The sequence below is a fragment of the Ostrea edulis genome, chromosome 9, assembly GCF_947568905.1.
Source record: "Ostrea edulis chromosome 9, xbOstEdul1.1, whole genome shotgun sequence".
In the NCBI taxonomy this organism is placed as follows: domain Eukaryota; kingdom Metazoa; phylum Mollusca; class Bivalvia; order Ostreida; family Ostreidae; genus Ostrea; species Ostrea edulis.
This window is the reverse complement of record NC_079172.1, coordinates 37,440,834-37,459,489: the sequence shown is the minus strand read 5'-3', so window position 1 is coordinate 37,459,489 and position 18,656 is coordinate 37,440,834. Positions and strand designations below refer to the sequence as shown.

The 18,656-nt window shown below is 33.2% G+C and overlaps 1 protein-coding gene and 1 long non-coding RNA gene across 6 annotated transcripts in view; one reads left to right on the top strand and one right to left on the bottom strand.

Moving 5' to 3' along the window:
- Positions 1-16,934, bottom strand: part of LOC125657953 (transforming acidic coiled-coil-containing protein 2-like) — a 45,687-nt gene extending 28,753 nt beyond the window's left edge. For all 4 annotated transcript variants that reach the window (XM_048888919.2, XM_048888921.2, XM_048888922.2 and 1 more), the window contains exons 1-5: positions 16,534-16,934; positions 15,324-15,402; positions 12,595-12,814; positions 10,363-10,418; positions 7,793-7,853 (exon numbers count right to left, since the gene is read on the bottom strand). In XM_048888919.2, the coding sequence (XP_048744876.2) occupies positions 7,793-7,853; positions 10,363-10,418; positions 12,595-12,814; positions 15,324-15,402; positions 16,534-16,934 (817 nt within the window). The remainder of the gene's footprint in view (positions 1-7,792; positions 7,854-10,362; positions 10,419-12,594; positions 12,815-15,323; positions 15,403-16,533) is intronic.
- On the top strand, positions 43-18,112 carry LOC125657954 (uncharacterized). 2 transcript variants are annotated; one of them, XR_008798531.1, is made up of 4 exons: positions 43-550; positions 12,634-12,714; positions 16,732-17,871; positions 17,966-18,112. It is a non-coding gene; the product is annotated as an uncharacterized LOC125657954 (long non-coding RNA). The 2 variants fall into 2 exon arrangements; XR_008798530.1 differs by having other exon boundaries at positions 61-364.
- Positions 18,113-18,656: the final 544 nt, after the last annotated feature.

Genomic DNA, 18,656 nt, shown 5'->3' with positions numbered 1-18,656 from the left:
TATGCTCATGGTGACCTTTAAACACAGGATAATACCTCTGTTACCCTTTACGCTAGGAGATTTAAATATCTCTAGTTCTGCACAGGAACCCAGGGAGGAAAACCTTACTATGGGGATAAATATCTACACTAGTTATGATTTCACAAGCACATATTGATCTCTGCCATGCAAGAGATCAGCCTAGTGTTTCTTGATCAACCTAAGGGAATCCGCTTGGTGAAATGGACATATTAAGTTGGAGATAATCTCCCTTTACAGATCTGACACCAGTCAAGGACTTGGAGAAAACAATGAGAGTATCATCGGACCGCAATGGAAAGCCCCCCACCTACCCCACTCAGGAAGAAGGTGGTTTTGAGTGAAGGTGAGATGATTATGTTGCTGTTGATAACTATAGAGCTGCTTCAGAAGCTGAGCAACACACAGATCGATAAAACTCTCGGTGTGTCACCTATCTTACATTGGAGCCAGCTTAATTGCCTGTCTAAATGACTATAATATCACTACATCTCACGGCACTCTCAACGAACAGAATTCAATAATGCAGTTGGTATGTTTTTAAGTGGCTCTGTATGAATCTTTTTTCTCTTTTTGTTTCTTACACTTTACAAAAATTGCACATATATATTTATTTAATATCATGACCATTTTTTAGCTCACCTGAGCTGAAAGCTCAAGTGAGATTTTTTTTCACCACCCTTTGTCATCTGTCTGTCTGTTCATGAACTCCAGGACTCATGTTTGTTCAAATGAAGGGCCATGCCCCCGTCAAAGGGGAGATAATCAAGAAAAGACAAAAATAGGGCGTGGTCATTTAAAAATATTCTTTTCCAGAACCAATGGGTCAGAAAAATTTAAATTTACATAAAGCAGTGATATGCAAGCATCCCCAGGTAGTGCGGATTCAAGATTGTTCAAATTATGACCCCCAGGAGTAGGGTGGGGCCACATTAGGGAATCAAATTTTTACATGCCAATAATAGGGAAATAGGGAAACATCTTTAAAAATCTTCATCTCAATAACAAAAGGCCATGATTATAGTCACATTGATAATGCAAGCATCTTCAGGTAGTTCAAATTCAACCTTGTTCAATTCAGGTGCCCTAAGGGCAGGGTAGGGCCACCATAGGAGATCAAAGTTTTACGTGGGAATATACAAAAAAATTAATTCAAACAAATTCTTTTCAAGAGTCGCAGGGCCACATTGAATCATCAAAAATGCAAACATTTCGTAATTTGTGTGGATTCAAGTTTTTTTCCTTCATATTTGCCCTTGGATTAGGGTGGATTAACTGCATAATATATGTAGACAGGAAAGAAAATGTTCTAAAAAGTCTTCTAAACCAGAATAGCAAGGTTATGTTAGTCATATTGGTATTGAGATATGGCTGAAACGATATGCCCCCTTTTGGATATGACGCGTATTGCAATATTTGTGCCACAATTTAATCATATTTTCAATACAATACAATTTATTATAGAAAAAACAAGCAATAACATTGAAGAAAAACTTAAGTCAGAAAATTTAGAGACACAATTCTAAATGCAAAATGTTTCCAAAACGGTGAATGGTAAGATGCAAGTAAGCTCTGTAGTTTAATCAGTTTAAGTTCATTATTGTTTGCGTCAAACTCACAGTTAACAAAAACCTTCACATTTTTGGCCACCATCTTGCCCTCTTGCATGTCAAAATAATAAGTATAGGTCAATTAAGCCCGCTATCTTTCAAAGGGCATAGCAGGGGGCCGGACCATATGCACATGCATACTGCTGAAAAACGGTGCAAGGCAATAATCATGCTCTGCATGATGCAGTGCACCCATAAATGTTTCGTAAAACGCATGCATGCAATAATTTTCACTTTGCTATCGGATACATCAGTAATTTTACACATTCGATATAGCGTCCGAGGAACTGTAATTTAACGTCATGCTGACGGCTGTAAAAACAAACTTTTGTCTGATGTCTAACCATGATGTAGCTTTGATGAGGACCATTATAACTGTACACTGGTTAAAAACTGAGAACTTACCACTTTAAATTTTATCAGAGATACAAGTATTTTTAAACATTAACAAATAATGATCATTTAAAATTGCATATTGCCCCAATGTACACTATTTCGGTCCAATAAATTCCAGAATGGCCCCACAATTTTAATATGCAGGGCCATTGGCTGTTTGTCCTTCCCAAGCACTACTTTAACCTTGACCCAATTTTTAAAAAGTATCGAACCAAAGATCGAGGCCAATATAACAAACATAATGAGCATTTATTTTGAAACAGTATCAATATTTTGATGAATCATTTTAGCCCTATTGGAGGCATCCCCATGTTATGTGAATTCAAGTTTGGTAATGTTTCCACCCTTTGGGGTTAGGTTGGGGCCACAATATGTGGGTAAAAAAAATTCATGGGAAAAATCGCAGGTGAGGGATGTGGCCTATGGGCCTCTTGTCCCCCCCCCCCCCTTGAATTGATGTATGCAAAGATATAACAGTGAATTCAATGGAAAATCAATTTAAATCAGGTTGAAAAATTAAAAGAAAAAACTGCTACATATCAACTCATTAAAATTAATCCAAAAATAATATCACTGTTAATTAGTCTTAATGTTAGAATTCAAATTTCTAATGAAAAATAAATCTAAATGACTACAAATTATCACCACTCTAGCATGGTAACACACCATATTAGGGTATATTAGTGTGTGTGTGTGGGGTGGGGGGGGGTGGGGGGTGTCCTGGATAGGGGTATTCATCTCTCCTTCCACCCTTCCTGCCTGTTGACCCTAAATTACCTCTACCTCTTTTATTCTTTCTTCCCATCTTCCTATCATTTTCCCCACCTCCTCCTTCCCCCCATCCCCTCTCAATCTTCACTCTGCTCTACCCCCCCCCCCCCCCCCTCTCCACCCCCACCCCTACCTTCCTCTAAGGCATAAGGATACATTATTGAATTGATATCATTGACAATGCATTGTTGAGTTTAGTGTATCAATATTGAATCAGTACAACAGCATTGACATGGCAATGTTAAATGTATGGTAATAGTATTAATTCACTATTACTAACATTGAGAGTATAGATCTTTATTATATAGCTAATAAATAGTCTATTATAAAATCTGCGAAAAATCTAGAGAATGTTAGCATTCAATATCCTGAGAATTTATTGAACACTAACTTTGCATTGCGTAAATTGTGTGCGCCCGAAACATTCCGAGTATGAGCGTTCAATATTGACGTTACCGTAACGACGTAAACAAGCCAAAATGGCAGGTGACGGTCCTCTGAATCTGACAGAGCCGGTATTTGATATCATATTTATTTATTTAAACAAAATGTTTTACTGTACATAAATTATAATGTCCCCATTCACAAAATCAGTTTGCTTCATACATTAATGACGGGTTTAATATTGAACTGTTAAGAAATGCATGTTGATATTGCACACCTTCACCTTAGATGCCAATATTGATAAATTCTCGTCTAGTTTGGAGTATTTTGAGTGAAAAGGAATATGATTTAACAACTAAATACTTTAGCTATATAATAAAATAGTGCTGATATTCGAAAGCTCGTGCATTTAAACTGCCAACTCGTGCCAATATTCACCAATATAAGTTCAATAACCCTATATTATTGACGTGATTTGATTGCTAAAATGGTTGATATTGACAATATTGAACTGGCTACATCAACTAGGGATGGCTATCGCCAAATAGTTTGTGTTGCGATATAATCACAAAATTTGTTCATAATATCATGATTATATCACCATATTATGACATTCTGTTTTTCCTTAATACTCTGTTATTTACACTACTGCTTTGGTGTTAAAAGCACCAAAAAAAAAACCAAATTCAGATTTATTTTAAAGATTTATTTTGTATAAGTAACTGTATTGACTGTATTAATAAATAAATAAAAAAACAATTAGATAAAATAATGATTCACAGCACCTCCGCTTTCCCTTTTGAAAATTTTACAAGATCAAATTCCTCCACATTTTTACCATGTTCTGACCCATTCTTGTTAAGTTTTTTACTTTCTGTAACAGTTAAAAAACCTAACACATACACATAATTTTTCTGGAATTTACAAATGTCCAAAAATACCGGTTTTTCTCTCCGCCATATTGCAATATATATCGTGGGATGAATTATCACGATATACCAGTAAAATCGCACATCCCTTACATCAACAAACTCAACAGCCTGATCAATGTTTATTAAATTTGATCTGGTCTAGTAAAATTGTTTCAAAATTACAGTTAAACTTCGATATCTTGAACTTGTTAGGACTAAAGAAAAACTTCGAGATATCTGAGGGTTTGAGAAATCGAGGTTAATGCATTTGACACCAATATTACGTTATGTTTTATGCTGAAGAAAAACACTTTTAGCGGTAAAAGTTTCAGTTTAACATTAGGGATTTTTTAAAATATGTTTACATAATTTGCGTGTATATTGAGTATCTATTACTTTGCTACTGCAAAGCTTACATTTTACGAATTTCTGCCGTTTTTCATTGCGATAATCACCATTATCACGTTCAGCTCAGTATTTCTGATATTCAGATTCGTGTTACGCTTTGTAAACGATAAACCGATCACTGTAATAATTATGAAGATGGAGAATATCGTTTTTTAGTACTTTATTGAAATTGTTAATAAACTTAAACAAAAGTACTACAGTTATAATGATGATTTTTTTTTCGATTGTATGAACTTTAAGTTTCCTTTTAAAATCACTGCCAGATCCAACTATCCCCCGGGTTGGATACCAGGTCCTTCATTAGATTGTGTATCAGACATGATTTGTAGTGAAGATTTTGAATTTTGGTGCTGATATTCATAATAAATAATTGTTTAATTTCTTGATGTCCATATCACTTTGATGTGTAAGTGTTCAGTGTGTACTTTGATCTGTAATAGCATGTGTAAGGGTGTATTACAACAAAATTTTAGTACTCGTCCCAAAGCTGCTTGTTTAATCATCGTGTCATCTTATGTGTGAGTGTATTGTGCATTTCATTATCACCTCCAAACATCCAGTCTGCATAATTAGATATAGCTACTAAATCAACAGCTTGGGGCTAATTAGGCATGATCATCAGCAATGGTCCATGAAGCTCGACTTAGACCTAACGGAAATGACCAACAGACCATAAAATTACTATAACAGGATGATTGTGTATGTCAGGTGTGAATTCAATGGAGTGAGAAAATTCTTGGACTTCGACATAATGCATGTGTTTTAGCACTTGGAACCGTAAATCTACTTTGAGACAGGCCAGGTATTCGAGATTTCCGTTTTCGAGATACCAAGGTTTTAAAATCATGAATATACAGGGCTCGAAATTAGCAAGAAATACTCACAAAATGTGAGTACATTTGAAAAATAGCGAGTAAAATAGTTGACACTCGAAAATCTTAGCGAGTAGTGATTTACAAACTATGATCATATCCGTTTTATACGGTGATGTGCTATTCGCTTTTCTTAAACTTGCACTCTGAATCATACAAATGCTTACATGAACGACCGATTTCAAGAACCGTTTCTATCCGGATTTTTCTTCTATGATTTTTAAAAAAAAACTCGGAGTCAAACAAATGCTTTAGAGGTCGGACATCGCATTATGATGAAAAATATAGACATGTGCCACGCGGCCACGAGTCCTGTTCACCAATAGGGGTGATTAAATTGAATTGAATTCCAAGTATGAAGTTTTTGTTATTCATTTATCTAAAAAAAAAAAACATCGGAGTATATGTTTTACCAAGTTTTCTGGTAGTCATGTTTATCAGAATCATGAGAATTAATGTCCTATCTAAATTAATTTATTGTCATATTGAGGTCAGGTTGTAGTGATGACACAAGTGCACTGCTCACCGCATAGAAGATTATCAAAAAGTTCATGGGGCTCGTGATCGTGCTGCTTATAAAACCATGAGTCCGGGATTCGCTTTGAAAAATTATTAATGACAACCCTGATGTGGCATGAAATCGGAAAGACTGGATCTAGACCTGCGGTAAACGGTACATTGTGGATTAGAGGTGCGATAATCAAGAGACCTAAACATTGCATCTATGACTTACGTAACTTAGTGTGCTGTCCAAACGATGCCTGTTGACCCACTAGGCTAGGTAATTATGGGGGAAATCGTTGAATTAAAAAAAAACATGAAAAAAGCTTGTAGGTTTTTATTTTAGCCTGTGGATTTTTTACCCACAGCCTAAAATTAGCCTGTGGTAGAAAAAGTTAATTTCAACCCCTGATATAGTAAAAATCAGCCAGGGTCATCAACTCCCTTCAAGGCATCCGTGGTATTCGACATATCGGTGTTCGAGATACCGAAGTTTACCTGTATATCATAATAAACTATGTTTGAGTTAACTTTTCCTTCAATTAATTCTTTTGTTACTATACGCTTATTTCTTTCACACGCAACACAAATGATTAAAACAGTTTTAACGCATAACTAGAAAACTGACTAGTTAGACAGGGCCCCACAATAAATCTGAAAATCTTCCTCTGCCTATAAATCTAAGTATTACGTATAATTTACGTGAATCTTCCCAAAGAAATGTAAGTTATTGTGTGCCATGGAAAGTGTTGATAGACAGACAAACAGACACTAAAGGAATCTAAGCATCACCTTTAAATTCCATAGAAATCTTCTCATGTTATTGCATGCCATAGAAAGTGCTATTATCTTATTAATATTAAAAAATTCTACGTCTCATAAAGTAAGTTTGCCTAATCTAAGTATTACATGTACGTACAAAATTTATGAAAATCTTCCCAAAGAAACTTAAGGTAATTCCATAAGCACATTTTTATCTGATAAAAGCATAGAAAATGTATATCTTTCCATTTAACAGAGTTAAAAATACATAATTATCATAAAACAAAATATATAGGTCATTGCACTTAAGATGTGAGCCAGAATCATACAAAATGTATATCAAGGTTAGAAAATTGCGACTTTCCTTAAACAGCATTATCAAAATTTAATAAAGACTGGTTTTAAATACAACAGTATACATAACTATTCCATGAAACGGTTTCTCTACAAAAATATGCAAAATGTCTGTGAAAAATAAAGGAAATATATCACATAATGGACTAGATTAAGAAATCAATAAAAACAGAGTTATTGCCCTTGGATTCAATATTTTGAAACATATATATTGATCTTTCATTTATAACTTTAGTTTTTATACCATATCAGCAAACTTCAAGAAGTATCTTAAATGATAAAGAAAATAATCACTATAATAATTTTGGCTCCACCCTGAAACAAAAACCCTAGGATCATGAAATTTACAATTTTGGTAAAGGACTACCTACTCCTTCTAAATATCTATTTAATTTCAATTGAGTATTGATAGCATTAATTAAGATATCATTTAAATGTTTTTCACATATACACGATATACCAGGTCACTCCCCTACCCCTGAGGTAAGAACCTCTACCCTGGGGATCAAGAAATTTACACATTACTATGCATTTAATTGTTCTTACTGATATGCAGTTGTGGGAAGATTTTTGGTTAATTTTTGCTCCATCCCTAAAGCTCCAGGTGCAGGGGTCCAGAAATTTACATTTTATGTCCCCCTTGTCACAAGGATGCTTCATACCAAATTTTAAGAGAATTGGAATGGTAGTTATGAAGAAGTTAAAATACTCAATTGTTAATGCATGACAGACAATGGACGCAGACCATCTGCATTAGGTCACCTGATTTACTCAGGTGCCCTAATAATAATAAAAAATCCCTTACTGTCTATGTGCTCATCCGGCGTAAATTCCTTGTCATATGTGCTCACTTCTCCATCCTCACACTAAAGACAAAAACAAGAAAACAATATATGATGCTGTTACTCTTTATAGCACATTTATACAAAGATGAGAATACAGTCCTTTCATTTCTGTTTTCATGCTCCTACTTTTGCTTTGATTTATCTAGGTCTTATTTGATTCTTCCATTCTCATCTGCATGCTACCAAGAATTTAATTTGATTTTCTGTAAATATAGAATGGCTGGAAAAGGTTCCTCAAAGCAATCATCACCATTAATTGTTATTAGTAATCATCATTATCAATGGAAAATATATAAAAATCTTGAAATATTCATTGAGCATTACACTAAATAGTCACACTTTCCATAGGCCGTTAAGGTTTGAGAAGAATCCCTGTGTTAAAATTCACAAACTCTAATAGGACGTACAGAACTTCAGGATCAAAAGATACAAAACATCTTTGTACCGATCTCCAGTCTGAGATGTATGGAGCGCCAAATTAACATAAACTCAAATAATTGAAGATATCTTCAATCATTTGAAGATATCATCAATTCATTTGATGCACGCACCAATTTAATTAAAGATCTCTTCAAATAATTACTGATATCTTCAATTCTGAATTATTGCATGCATTAATTGAATTGATAATAGCATTAATTCTTCTGCTGAATTGATGTGCACTTTTATTGAATTAATGATCTCTTCAAATGAATTAATGATATCAACAATTGAATTGATGCGTGCTACAATTCCATTGAAGAGAGCAATAATTGATATAATGTGCGCATTAAATCAATTGATGAGAGCAATAATTGAATAGATGCACACATTAATTCATTTGATGACAGCAATAATTGATTTAATGCGCACATTAATTCAATTATTGCTCTCTTCAACTGAATGAATGAGATCAATAATTCTTTTAGAGAAAGCAACTATATAATTAAAGATATCTTCAATTCAACATATCCACAATTGAATTAATGATCTCTTTAATTGAATTGTTACTCTCTTTAAAAGAATTGATGCTCGCATTAATTCCTTATACAAAAGCATTGTAAATAATTAAAGATATCTTCAATTGAATTAGAGATCATCAAATTATTTATACCGAGCTCTAAATTAATTATTGCGAGCAATATTTCTACGAAATTGATGCTCTCATCAATTGAATTGAAGAGAGCAATAATTGAATTAATGCCCACATCAAATCTATTATTACTCTCATTAATTCAATCATTGGATTGAGGAGAGCAATGCTTGAATTAATACGCGCATTAAATCAATTATTGCTATCAGTAATTCAATTGATGTGCACATCAATTCAATGGATGAGAGCAATAATTGAATTGAAGCACACATTAATTCATTTGATGAGAGCAATAATTGATTTAATGCGCGCATTAATTCAATTAAAGAGAGCAATAATTGAATTGATGATATCTTCAAATAATTGAAGATATCTTCAATTATTTGAGTTTATGATAATTTGGCGCTCCATAGAGATGTAAACAATATATCTCAGCACTGACCTTCAGTGTGAGATGTAAACAATATATCTCAGCACTGACCTTCAGTGTGAGATGTAAACAATATATCTCAGCACTGATCTTCAGTGTGAGATGTAAACAATATATCTCAGCGCTGACCTAAAGCATGAGATGTAAACACTATATCTCAGCACTGACCTACAGTGTGAGATGTAAACAATATATCTCAGCACTATCTCAGCACTGACCTAAAGTGTGAGATGTAAACAATATATCTCAGCATTGACCTAAAGTGTGAGATGTAAACAATATATCTCAGCACTGACCTAAAGTGTGAGATGTAAACAATATATCTCAGCATTGACCTACAGTGTGAGATGTAAACACTATATCTCAGCACTGACCTACAGTGTGAGATGTAAACAATATATCTCAGCATTGACCTACAGTGTGAGATGTAAACAATATATCTCAGCACTGACCTAAAGTGTGAGATGTAAACAATATATCTCAGCACTGACCTAAAGTGTGAGATGTAAACAATATATCCCAGCACTGACCTTCAGTGTGAAATGTAAACAATATATCTCAGCACTGACCTTCAGTGTGAGATGTAAACAATATATCTCAGCACTGACCTACAGTGTGAGATGTAAACAATATATCTCAGCACTGACCTTCAGTGTGAGATGTAAACAATATATCTTAGCATTTACCTACAGTGTGAGATGTAAACAATATATCTCAGCACTGACCTTCAGTGTGAGATGTAAATCATTTGTCTTGATGAAATTACGGCGATTTTGATTGGCAGAAAAATTCATTTGATTTCTGCATCAAAGAAAACCTGAGTTTGATGTGTATTGATACGTCATATGAATTTGAAAAAAGATTCTGTTTTATCATTTAAACTCAATGTTTTAGAATACATGTATTTAAATGAAAATTAAATGATAAGTAATGAATCTCTTAATTCTTTTCTTGATGGGGAAAATTGGACGGAAAACTTAATCAATGTGCTACACTTTATTTCTTAAACAATGAATCTCAGCACTGACCTTTCCTTCTGTTCCATATTTATCCAACATTTCCCAGGCTGACTGTTCATCAATACCTGTTAACAAGACAAAAATACAACAAGGAGATGGTATAATTTTTACACAAAAGAATAAAAGTTCAGAAATATTTAAGGAAGATCCTATGAATGACTAGTATATATCTGAATAAGCTCTATGTACATGTAAAACCCTTTACGGTTTATATTGGATTCCGATAACTTTCTCTTTTCATAAAAGTTCATTTTACCAGCATTTGAATAAGCTCTATAGATGTATTAAAACACTTTGGGTATATTTAAGAACAAGGTATGATTGTGTACATAAAAAGGCCCAATTTTTTTTAAGTAAGTTAAATATATGTCAATTATACTACCTCAACTTTTGAATTAAAGTTATTTCTTATTTGATAGCATTATTACATCATGAATGACTTTTCCCGCCTTTTTTCAAAAAGAGCTTGAAACTGTTAAATTTCATCCAGATTATTGCTTAGGAAAAGGTGTGCCCATCTGTCGAGCAAAATGAAATTAATGTATATTGTGTATCAATAGAAGATAAAATGTATTTGAATATGAAATTGCTCGATGTATGAGCTATATGTTTTCTAAAAGGAAAACCCCCTGAATTTATGAACTTTTTCATTAATTTTGGCATTTTTGGCAATTTTTTTTTTTTTTTTTTTGGTTCAACACAATTATTCAATTCTTTTAGTCAGGATTTTTACAACTGCCCCTACATCCCAACCTGACCAGCGGGTATGGTGACTCAATGCTATTTACACAAACATTCACTTTCACACTAATGATAGACTTTCATACCAAAGATAGAAGTAAAGAGTAAGAAGATAGAGGGAAAAATTACTCTGGCTGCTGAACAAATACATAAAATAATGGGAAATAATTGCCAACATAGGTTATGTTGTTTTGTTTACCCTGTGCACAATCTAAATGTCTTAAAATTTTGGTATCAAAATCAGTAGAAATATATATTCATGAACAAATTATGCTGATGTAATGTAGCATCTATGCCTATAATATTCTTATACACAATGTAATATAAAATCATTCATTCAGTTTTTTAAACAATTTCCATTTTTCCTCAAATAGTTCTATACAACTCTTCTTAAGAGCTATGTGTCTTTCAATATGATATACATTTATCCAGATATTCTTAAATTTTACTAAAAGCAGTGGACTTTCTTTACATCGGGAAGAATATATATAATGTTTCAAATGAAAATTTATGATATTAATCAATTCATTCTCTGAACAGCCAAGTAAAAATGCTTTCTTATCTGTGACAATATCATATGTAAAAGATTAAAAAAACCAAATATAAAAAATACATAAAAAATTCTGCACTTTTTCACACTCATATAGAATATGTTCTAGTGTTTCTTTTTCTCTAACACAAAAACTGCACATGTCATGATTGATTATTTTAATTTTTTTCAAGAAAGTATTTGTAGTTAATATTCATTGGTTTATTCTATATTGTAGCCACTGTATTTTTCTATCATTTGTAAATTTAAAAACATTTAGATTAATTTTTTTCCATTCTTGGTCTGTAATTGTAAATTTTTTGTTCCATTTCTTTTGACCTGTTGGTGTTTCACCACTGTAATTGAAAATCTTGTATATTTAGCAAAGGCAAATGGTAAAATATGTAATGGCATAATAGGTTCATCTTCTTTGCTCAGATGATTAAGAGCAACATTTTTACAATGTTTCTTAACTGCTTGTAATACACTAAAAAATTCTAAAAAGTTTGTATGCACCCCAACATTAATATTTGTAAATTGATCATATGATAAAAATGTTCCATTCTCATTTATCAATGAGTTTACCCAAAAAAATTCATTTTCATACCATGATTTAAATTTTTTTTTTTTTTTTTTTAAATTTGGCAATTTTATGCCAACTTAATGCTCCAGTCAAACAACACAAAGCAATTTTGGATCAAATTAAAAGAAGTTTGGGTTTGCTTATATATTCCTTATTTGAATGCCAGATATTGGGACTCCTACTGAAATCATTCATTTTCTTAGCCAGATGACTGTAGAAACTGTACATGCTTCTTTCATAACTTTTTCTTTACATAAAAGTTCATCTTAATAAGCTCTATATACATGTAAAACCCTTTGGGTATATAATATTTAATAAGTTTATTTTTACCAGCTTGAGCTGTATAAGCTCTATATACATGTATTATATTTAATGACTTTATTTTTACCAGCTTGAGCTGTAGCAAATCCCTCATTATCTTCTTCAGGCATCTCCCCTGCTCCAAACTCATGAACCATTTCCAAGCTCTGGGCCATCTGATTGGTCACTTCCACATCACCTGACCCTGGTAAGTCATTCTCATTGACTGGAACCTCTGCCACTTCCTTGCCTTCAGTCGTGGTACTGCTCTTTGGGGGTGGGGCAAATATTTCAATTTCTCCACCTCCCTTAAATCCAAATTACAGAGTGGAAAATTCACAATGGGACAAATAAGAAAAAAGGAATACAATGACATATTAATTAGAGCTACTTTGCTCTGATATTTAAAGTTTAACCAAATCTTATTCATGACTATATTTATTTTTTAAAACCAAAGACAAGGTCCTATGTAGCTGCAGAACTTAGTAGCTCTCTCAGAAAAACTTGGGACTGATCTGTCCCAATATTTTTTCTCAGAGAGCTACAGTTCTGCAGCTAGACCCTATGGTGACATAGATCCAAGTGTAAACAGACAGCAAATTACAATATCTATGACTGGTGATTTTGGGTTATCAAAGATATGCCATATCCAAAAGCCTGATACAGTCTCCTCCTCTTATATAGAAGTCACTTATATTGAACTATCTGTCATATTGAAGTAAAAATAAATCCCCAGTAAAATCTAATGTGTCTGTAATGATGAGAAAACAAGTTTTTATGTGTAAATTTTCATGACCACAAAATCTTTACAAAAAGTACTGAAAAGGTATTGAAAGGGTATCCACTCCCTCTAGTCTGTGTGAATGTCAGAAAGAGTTTAAACAGGACCACCATGATGTGATGTTGATCAGTATATTTTTAGAGGAAATAATTCTGTCATGCCCATAGCTCCCTATAATGACACAAACTCCCTTAAGATTTAAACATATTTGTATGGAGAGTCCCCTATACATGAATTTATATTTTTCACAAACTATTTTTGTTTTACCTTTCAAAGGTGTCCAATTTATTTTTAATGCCAACTAATGCAAGCTTTGGACAATACATAACCACACAAGTCAATATCACAAATATATGGCATGAGTGGCATTCATTGTAATATAACACACATTGTATTCATGCACATAGGATTGTGTAAAATGTAACGCCTGAGGATTATGAAATGAAAGCGCTTGTGTTAAAATTTTAACTTTGTGTACTGTTTTTTTTTTTTTTTTTTACCATATATACTCGCCTATAGGTCGGTTCGCCTATAAGTCGGTCGTATATTTTGTAGACTATTTTGGAGGGATTTGCAATTGACCCACTTATAAGTCAGTATAACTTTTTTCAAGAATCGGTTGACAATTTCTAACGTTTTCACCCCTGTTTCAGATAATATTTTGTGAAATGCGCTGATATTTATTCATTTTCTCAACAAATTAATAGTATACACCTATGATGAATAAAATCATTAAAATATGTAAATACTTGTACTTTATGCATATAATCTAAGAATACATGAATGATATAATATGTCTAGTCAACATTAATCATGATAATCGTCGGAATACGAAGTTGTTTGAAAATACTCTACATTACGCTATCCAGAAAAATGCTAATCTTCTTAGGACTCGCCTATAAGTCGGGTATAGAGTTTTGGACCAATTTTTAACTTGTGGAAATAAAGTCTTGTAAAATATAAGCCACATATTGCATCAAAATAAGCCCGAAAAGACGACTCACCAAATGGGAATTCAACTGACTGAAACTTTCATCATCTGCATGAGAAAACTAGCCAAAGTGTTTTTTTTAACCAAAGACAAGTGTCCAAAAAGAGAACTCATTGAATACAATATACTGATTACGAAATATTCAAAAATAAATAACAGAATCCGCCTATATATATCAACATAAGTCAATGTTGTATCATTTCTGACACACAATTTTCTGTAACATTCTGAATCATCTATAGTAATGCCTTTCCATTTCATGACCTCAAAAAGCTCATCCAGTACAAGTTTCTTTAACGTCACAAATCTCGACATGTCAATGCAATAAATATAAGCAATACCATTACTATATTCCTGGTGATATTTTGCTCATAGTCCAATTTGCTAATTACTTTTGTCACTTAATTACTTGTTTTTCAATGAATTCTGCAGTACACGAAAGAAACATCAATATAACTAGCTTCAAATGTAAGTGCAGAACTGTAGCTCTCTGGGGAAATAATTCGGATGGATCAGCGAACAATAGATCTGTATGTTAAAATCATTTTGATTTACAAAGCCACTTTCACTGGCAAGTCTTGCATATCCGTATTTTCACATCTGCTGCTAGCTAAAACATCAAATCTCGATGATAAGCTGAAAGATCAAATCTCTGGGTTAGCTAAAACACTTGTAACAGGAAGGGAGCAAATGCAACAGACTAGACCAGGATTCAAACCCGGGCCCCTTGAATCTCTAGTCAGGTGCTCTACCAACTGAGCTATCTGGCCACTGGCAATCAAACCCGTCTGACTGCCACCTTCCTCCCTTTTTAAATGTCTTCACACCTTGAGGACATAACTGAGGATCTTTATCCCCTTGCAGACATTTTCACCTGTCAGTTCCTGGGACTGGTCTATGGCACCAAATGTAACAGGAAGGGAGAAAATGCATCAGACCATACCAGGATTGAATCCCAGTCTGGACCATTGCATTTTCTCTCTTCCTGTTACACACTACACCTAAATTCATAAAAAATTATTTCACAATGTACAATGATTTTTACCTGAAATCCAAAGTTTGCAGGTGGTTTGAATTTTTTGGGTTTCTTGATTCCCTTCTTAGGAATTGTAGATTTCTTTGTGCTTAAAAAAGTTTTTATAATTAGTACACATGCACTTCCACAAAATAAAAATCAGCTGGGTTTTTTGTTGTTGGTTATATGTAATTCTTTACAATGGATAAATTTTCACTGATTACACAATTTCATATAATCCATTCTTTCATAGTTTATAAACCCACATAATTTATACAACCTAGCCATTAATTCCCTAAATATCTAAAAATTTTACAGCTGGAGTTTGCCCTTACATCTAAAATTATGTTCATGCAATGAATTATGTTAGTATGTTTGATGTATATTTTTCTAGTTATTGAAAATAACGCAAAAATAATCTGATCCTCATATAAAAAGTTTCGCTTATTCATACATACACTGTACATGTATAAGGAAACAAAGTGAAAATATTTCTGTGATTACTGAATATGATAATTTTACATGAATGGATCATAAAATGTGAAAAATGAAGAACAGATCTAACTGAATTATAGCCAACTTGCACCAAGGTTAACTCATGCCCCAAAAGTGAATTTGAAGCAAATATGTCAGTCAACTCAAACCCTATAATCATAACATTTTGTTTTCTTTTTTATTTCACTACACCTATCAAATAAATGGGATGGGCACATGTCTTTAATACTTCATGCATGTATGTATATATCAAAATCAGATGTTAGTTATGTTTATGTTATCATTTTTATCAGTAGTATGTGAGCAGTTCAAACATTTCATTTTATTCAGACTGAAAATATATAATGAACCCCTAATACTATATTTACATGTTACATGAGTTTGTGGATTGTTACTGTTAAATCTATTTCAGACATTCTCAATTATGTGCTTCAACAAATAAAACCACAAAAGTTTAAAAAAGAATTTTAATCATGAAAAGTTTGAATAAACTTAATCATGAAAATTTCCAATAAACTGCTAATTACACAGGTATGGATTGTGTATTATGTATGTATGGATCAGAAAAGAGTGTACTAAATACTGTGAGGTACATAACACTACTAATATTCTGATGAATCTTCAGACCTCTGGTGAACTTTTACCCCGATTCCATGGTACAAGTTGACCAGGGTGTGAATTGATCTTGTTACAAGTTGACTTCAACCCATCTGAAATACATGTACCCCTACTGAATAGTAAGTACCTAGGGGCCTTTTTAGGACTTTCATTTTGTGGACTAGAATCGGACATTTCCATAGGATCTGCGTTGACCTCTGACCCCTCCGGTGACCTCGGATTCTTCATTCCCTGGCATGACTGATTCTTTATCTCAGTATCAACCAATTCCGAGTTCTCATTCACTGGATCCTCATTTTCTGATTTGATCTGATTTTCATTGCAGTCACTGAGAGGCGGAGATGATCTTAATTTACTTCTGGATTGGAAAGGGTCATGGATATTGTCTGCTGGGTTGGATTTGTCTGTCCTTGGTGGGGAGGACCCCATCTTGACATTGGACTGGAACGGGTTAATATCATCTAGGTTATCAAAGTCAATATTGTACGCTCCCCTGGAGCCTGGTAAGGGTAGTTCCTCCTCCTCCATCACTGCTGTATGACGTCAAATAATTATATTGGCCTTGCTCTACTTCACATCACCAGTTATATGTACAGATTCTAAAAGTAGAAAATAAATTTGAAATATCAACTTTTATCTGTAGGAGCAACATGCAGTAATGATAACAATGCAGAGAGAGAGAGAGAGAGAGAGAGAGAGAGAGGGAGAGAAAGAGAGAGAGAGAGAGAGAGAGAGAGAGAGTGATAAAATGTACAATATGAGGACAACCCAACCCTACTGTATTTTCAGTTATAATTTTTCACACATAGCAAGAACATACAATATTTGTATGGTATAAATTAGAGTATTCTACATATACTTGGACACTCAGTGAAACCATGTTCAACTGGCTAAAGTATGGAAAATTTATTTCAAACCTCCTCCATCAGTCCATCAGATTTGCTTCCCAATAACTGGAAAAGTACAAATAAGGAAGAAACTTGAAAAATTGCTACTGTCAATGTTCTACTAATATGGAGTCCCATCGATATTCAAAGTACAGAGCCATTACTCCCCCACCCCAATAAAAAATGCAATAGGGAAAAATATGGATGATATTCATCAGAGATGAGTACATTTATTGCCTTTACAATAACCCCTATCCTCTCCTAGATATCGTGAGCATATCCTGAACTAGACAAGTTTCTTGGACTAGAGAGAGAGAGAGAGAGAGAGAGAGAGAGAGAGAGAGAGAGAGAGAGAGAATGAGAGATCATGTTGGTTAACTTTCTATTCAAAACAAATCTATTTTAAAAGAAAACCTATTTTGCAATTAATTTAAAACAATCACGATAATAACGATCATAATAATTACATTATAACTTGATGTTCGCTGAATCCCAGATTCACTTCCCGCAGGTGATGAGTCCAACCTAAATATCAAGTTAAAAACGATGACTTGTGACTAGAAAATGCTGAAGATCTTGTATGTATTGTCAAAATTATTCATTAGATAAGTCATTTTTATAATGATTTACCATAAAACCGGTATATTCAATCTTTCTTCTCTCAATTTTTAGGTTTGGGACACGAACAGAGAAAGTTTATTGACAACTTATGGACCTTCAATGTCTGAAGAGTTTACAAGGAAGATAACTCTAATTTCTAGAATTGCCTCACAGAAGTGTTCATTTGATGTTGCAAATAAAGTATGACAATGTTTGATATCTGAGATCTAAATGTTAGTGATTTCCATTTTCATACTTTGATATAATCTACAAAAGTAGCTAAGTACAGTATTTCCCTAAATATTTCATCTTTTTTTTTTCAAAAGCTTCTCCGGGAGTCAATTTTGATGATTTTAGAAATATCAGAAGTTTCTGACATAATTTTTCAAGAACAAAAAAATCTTGATAAAATATTGCAACCGGATATATAACATTAATTCACAACTAAAGCTGCAAATCCTTAATTCGAAAATTACATAGGCCTATACTTACATGTATATAAAGACTGACTGAGTACTGTTAAATTAAACTTCGTGTTTAAGATTGCCTTATTCCTGGAATGGACGATTGTAGAATTATTCTGAAATCATTAGATAATACTGTGAATATTTGTGAAATCAGTGTTTTTATTTCATACAAATTGACTAAAATGAGTTCAAGTGAAAGTTTTGAAAAAATATTCTTTTTTATGAAATATATAGAGAAAATTCTCTATGGGAATTGACTTTTAGGCATTTTAGCCATATGGAGCGCCAAATTAACA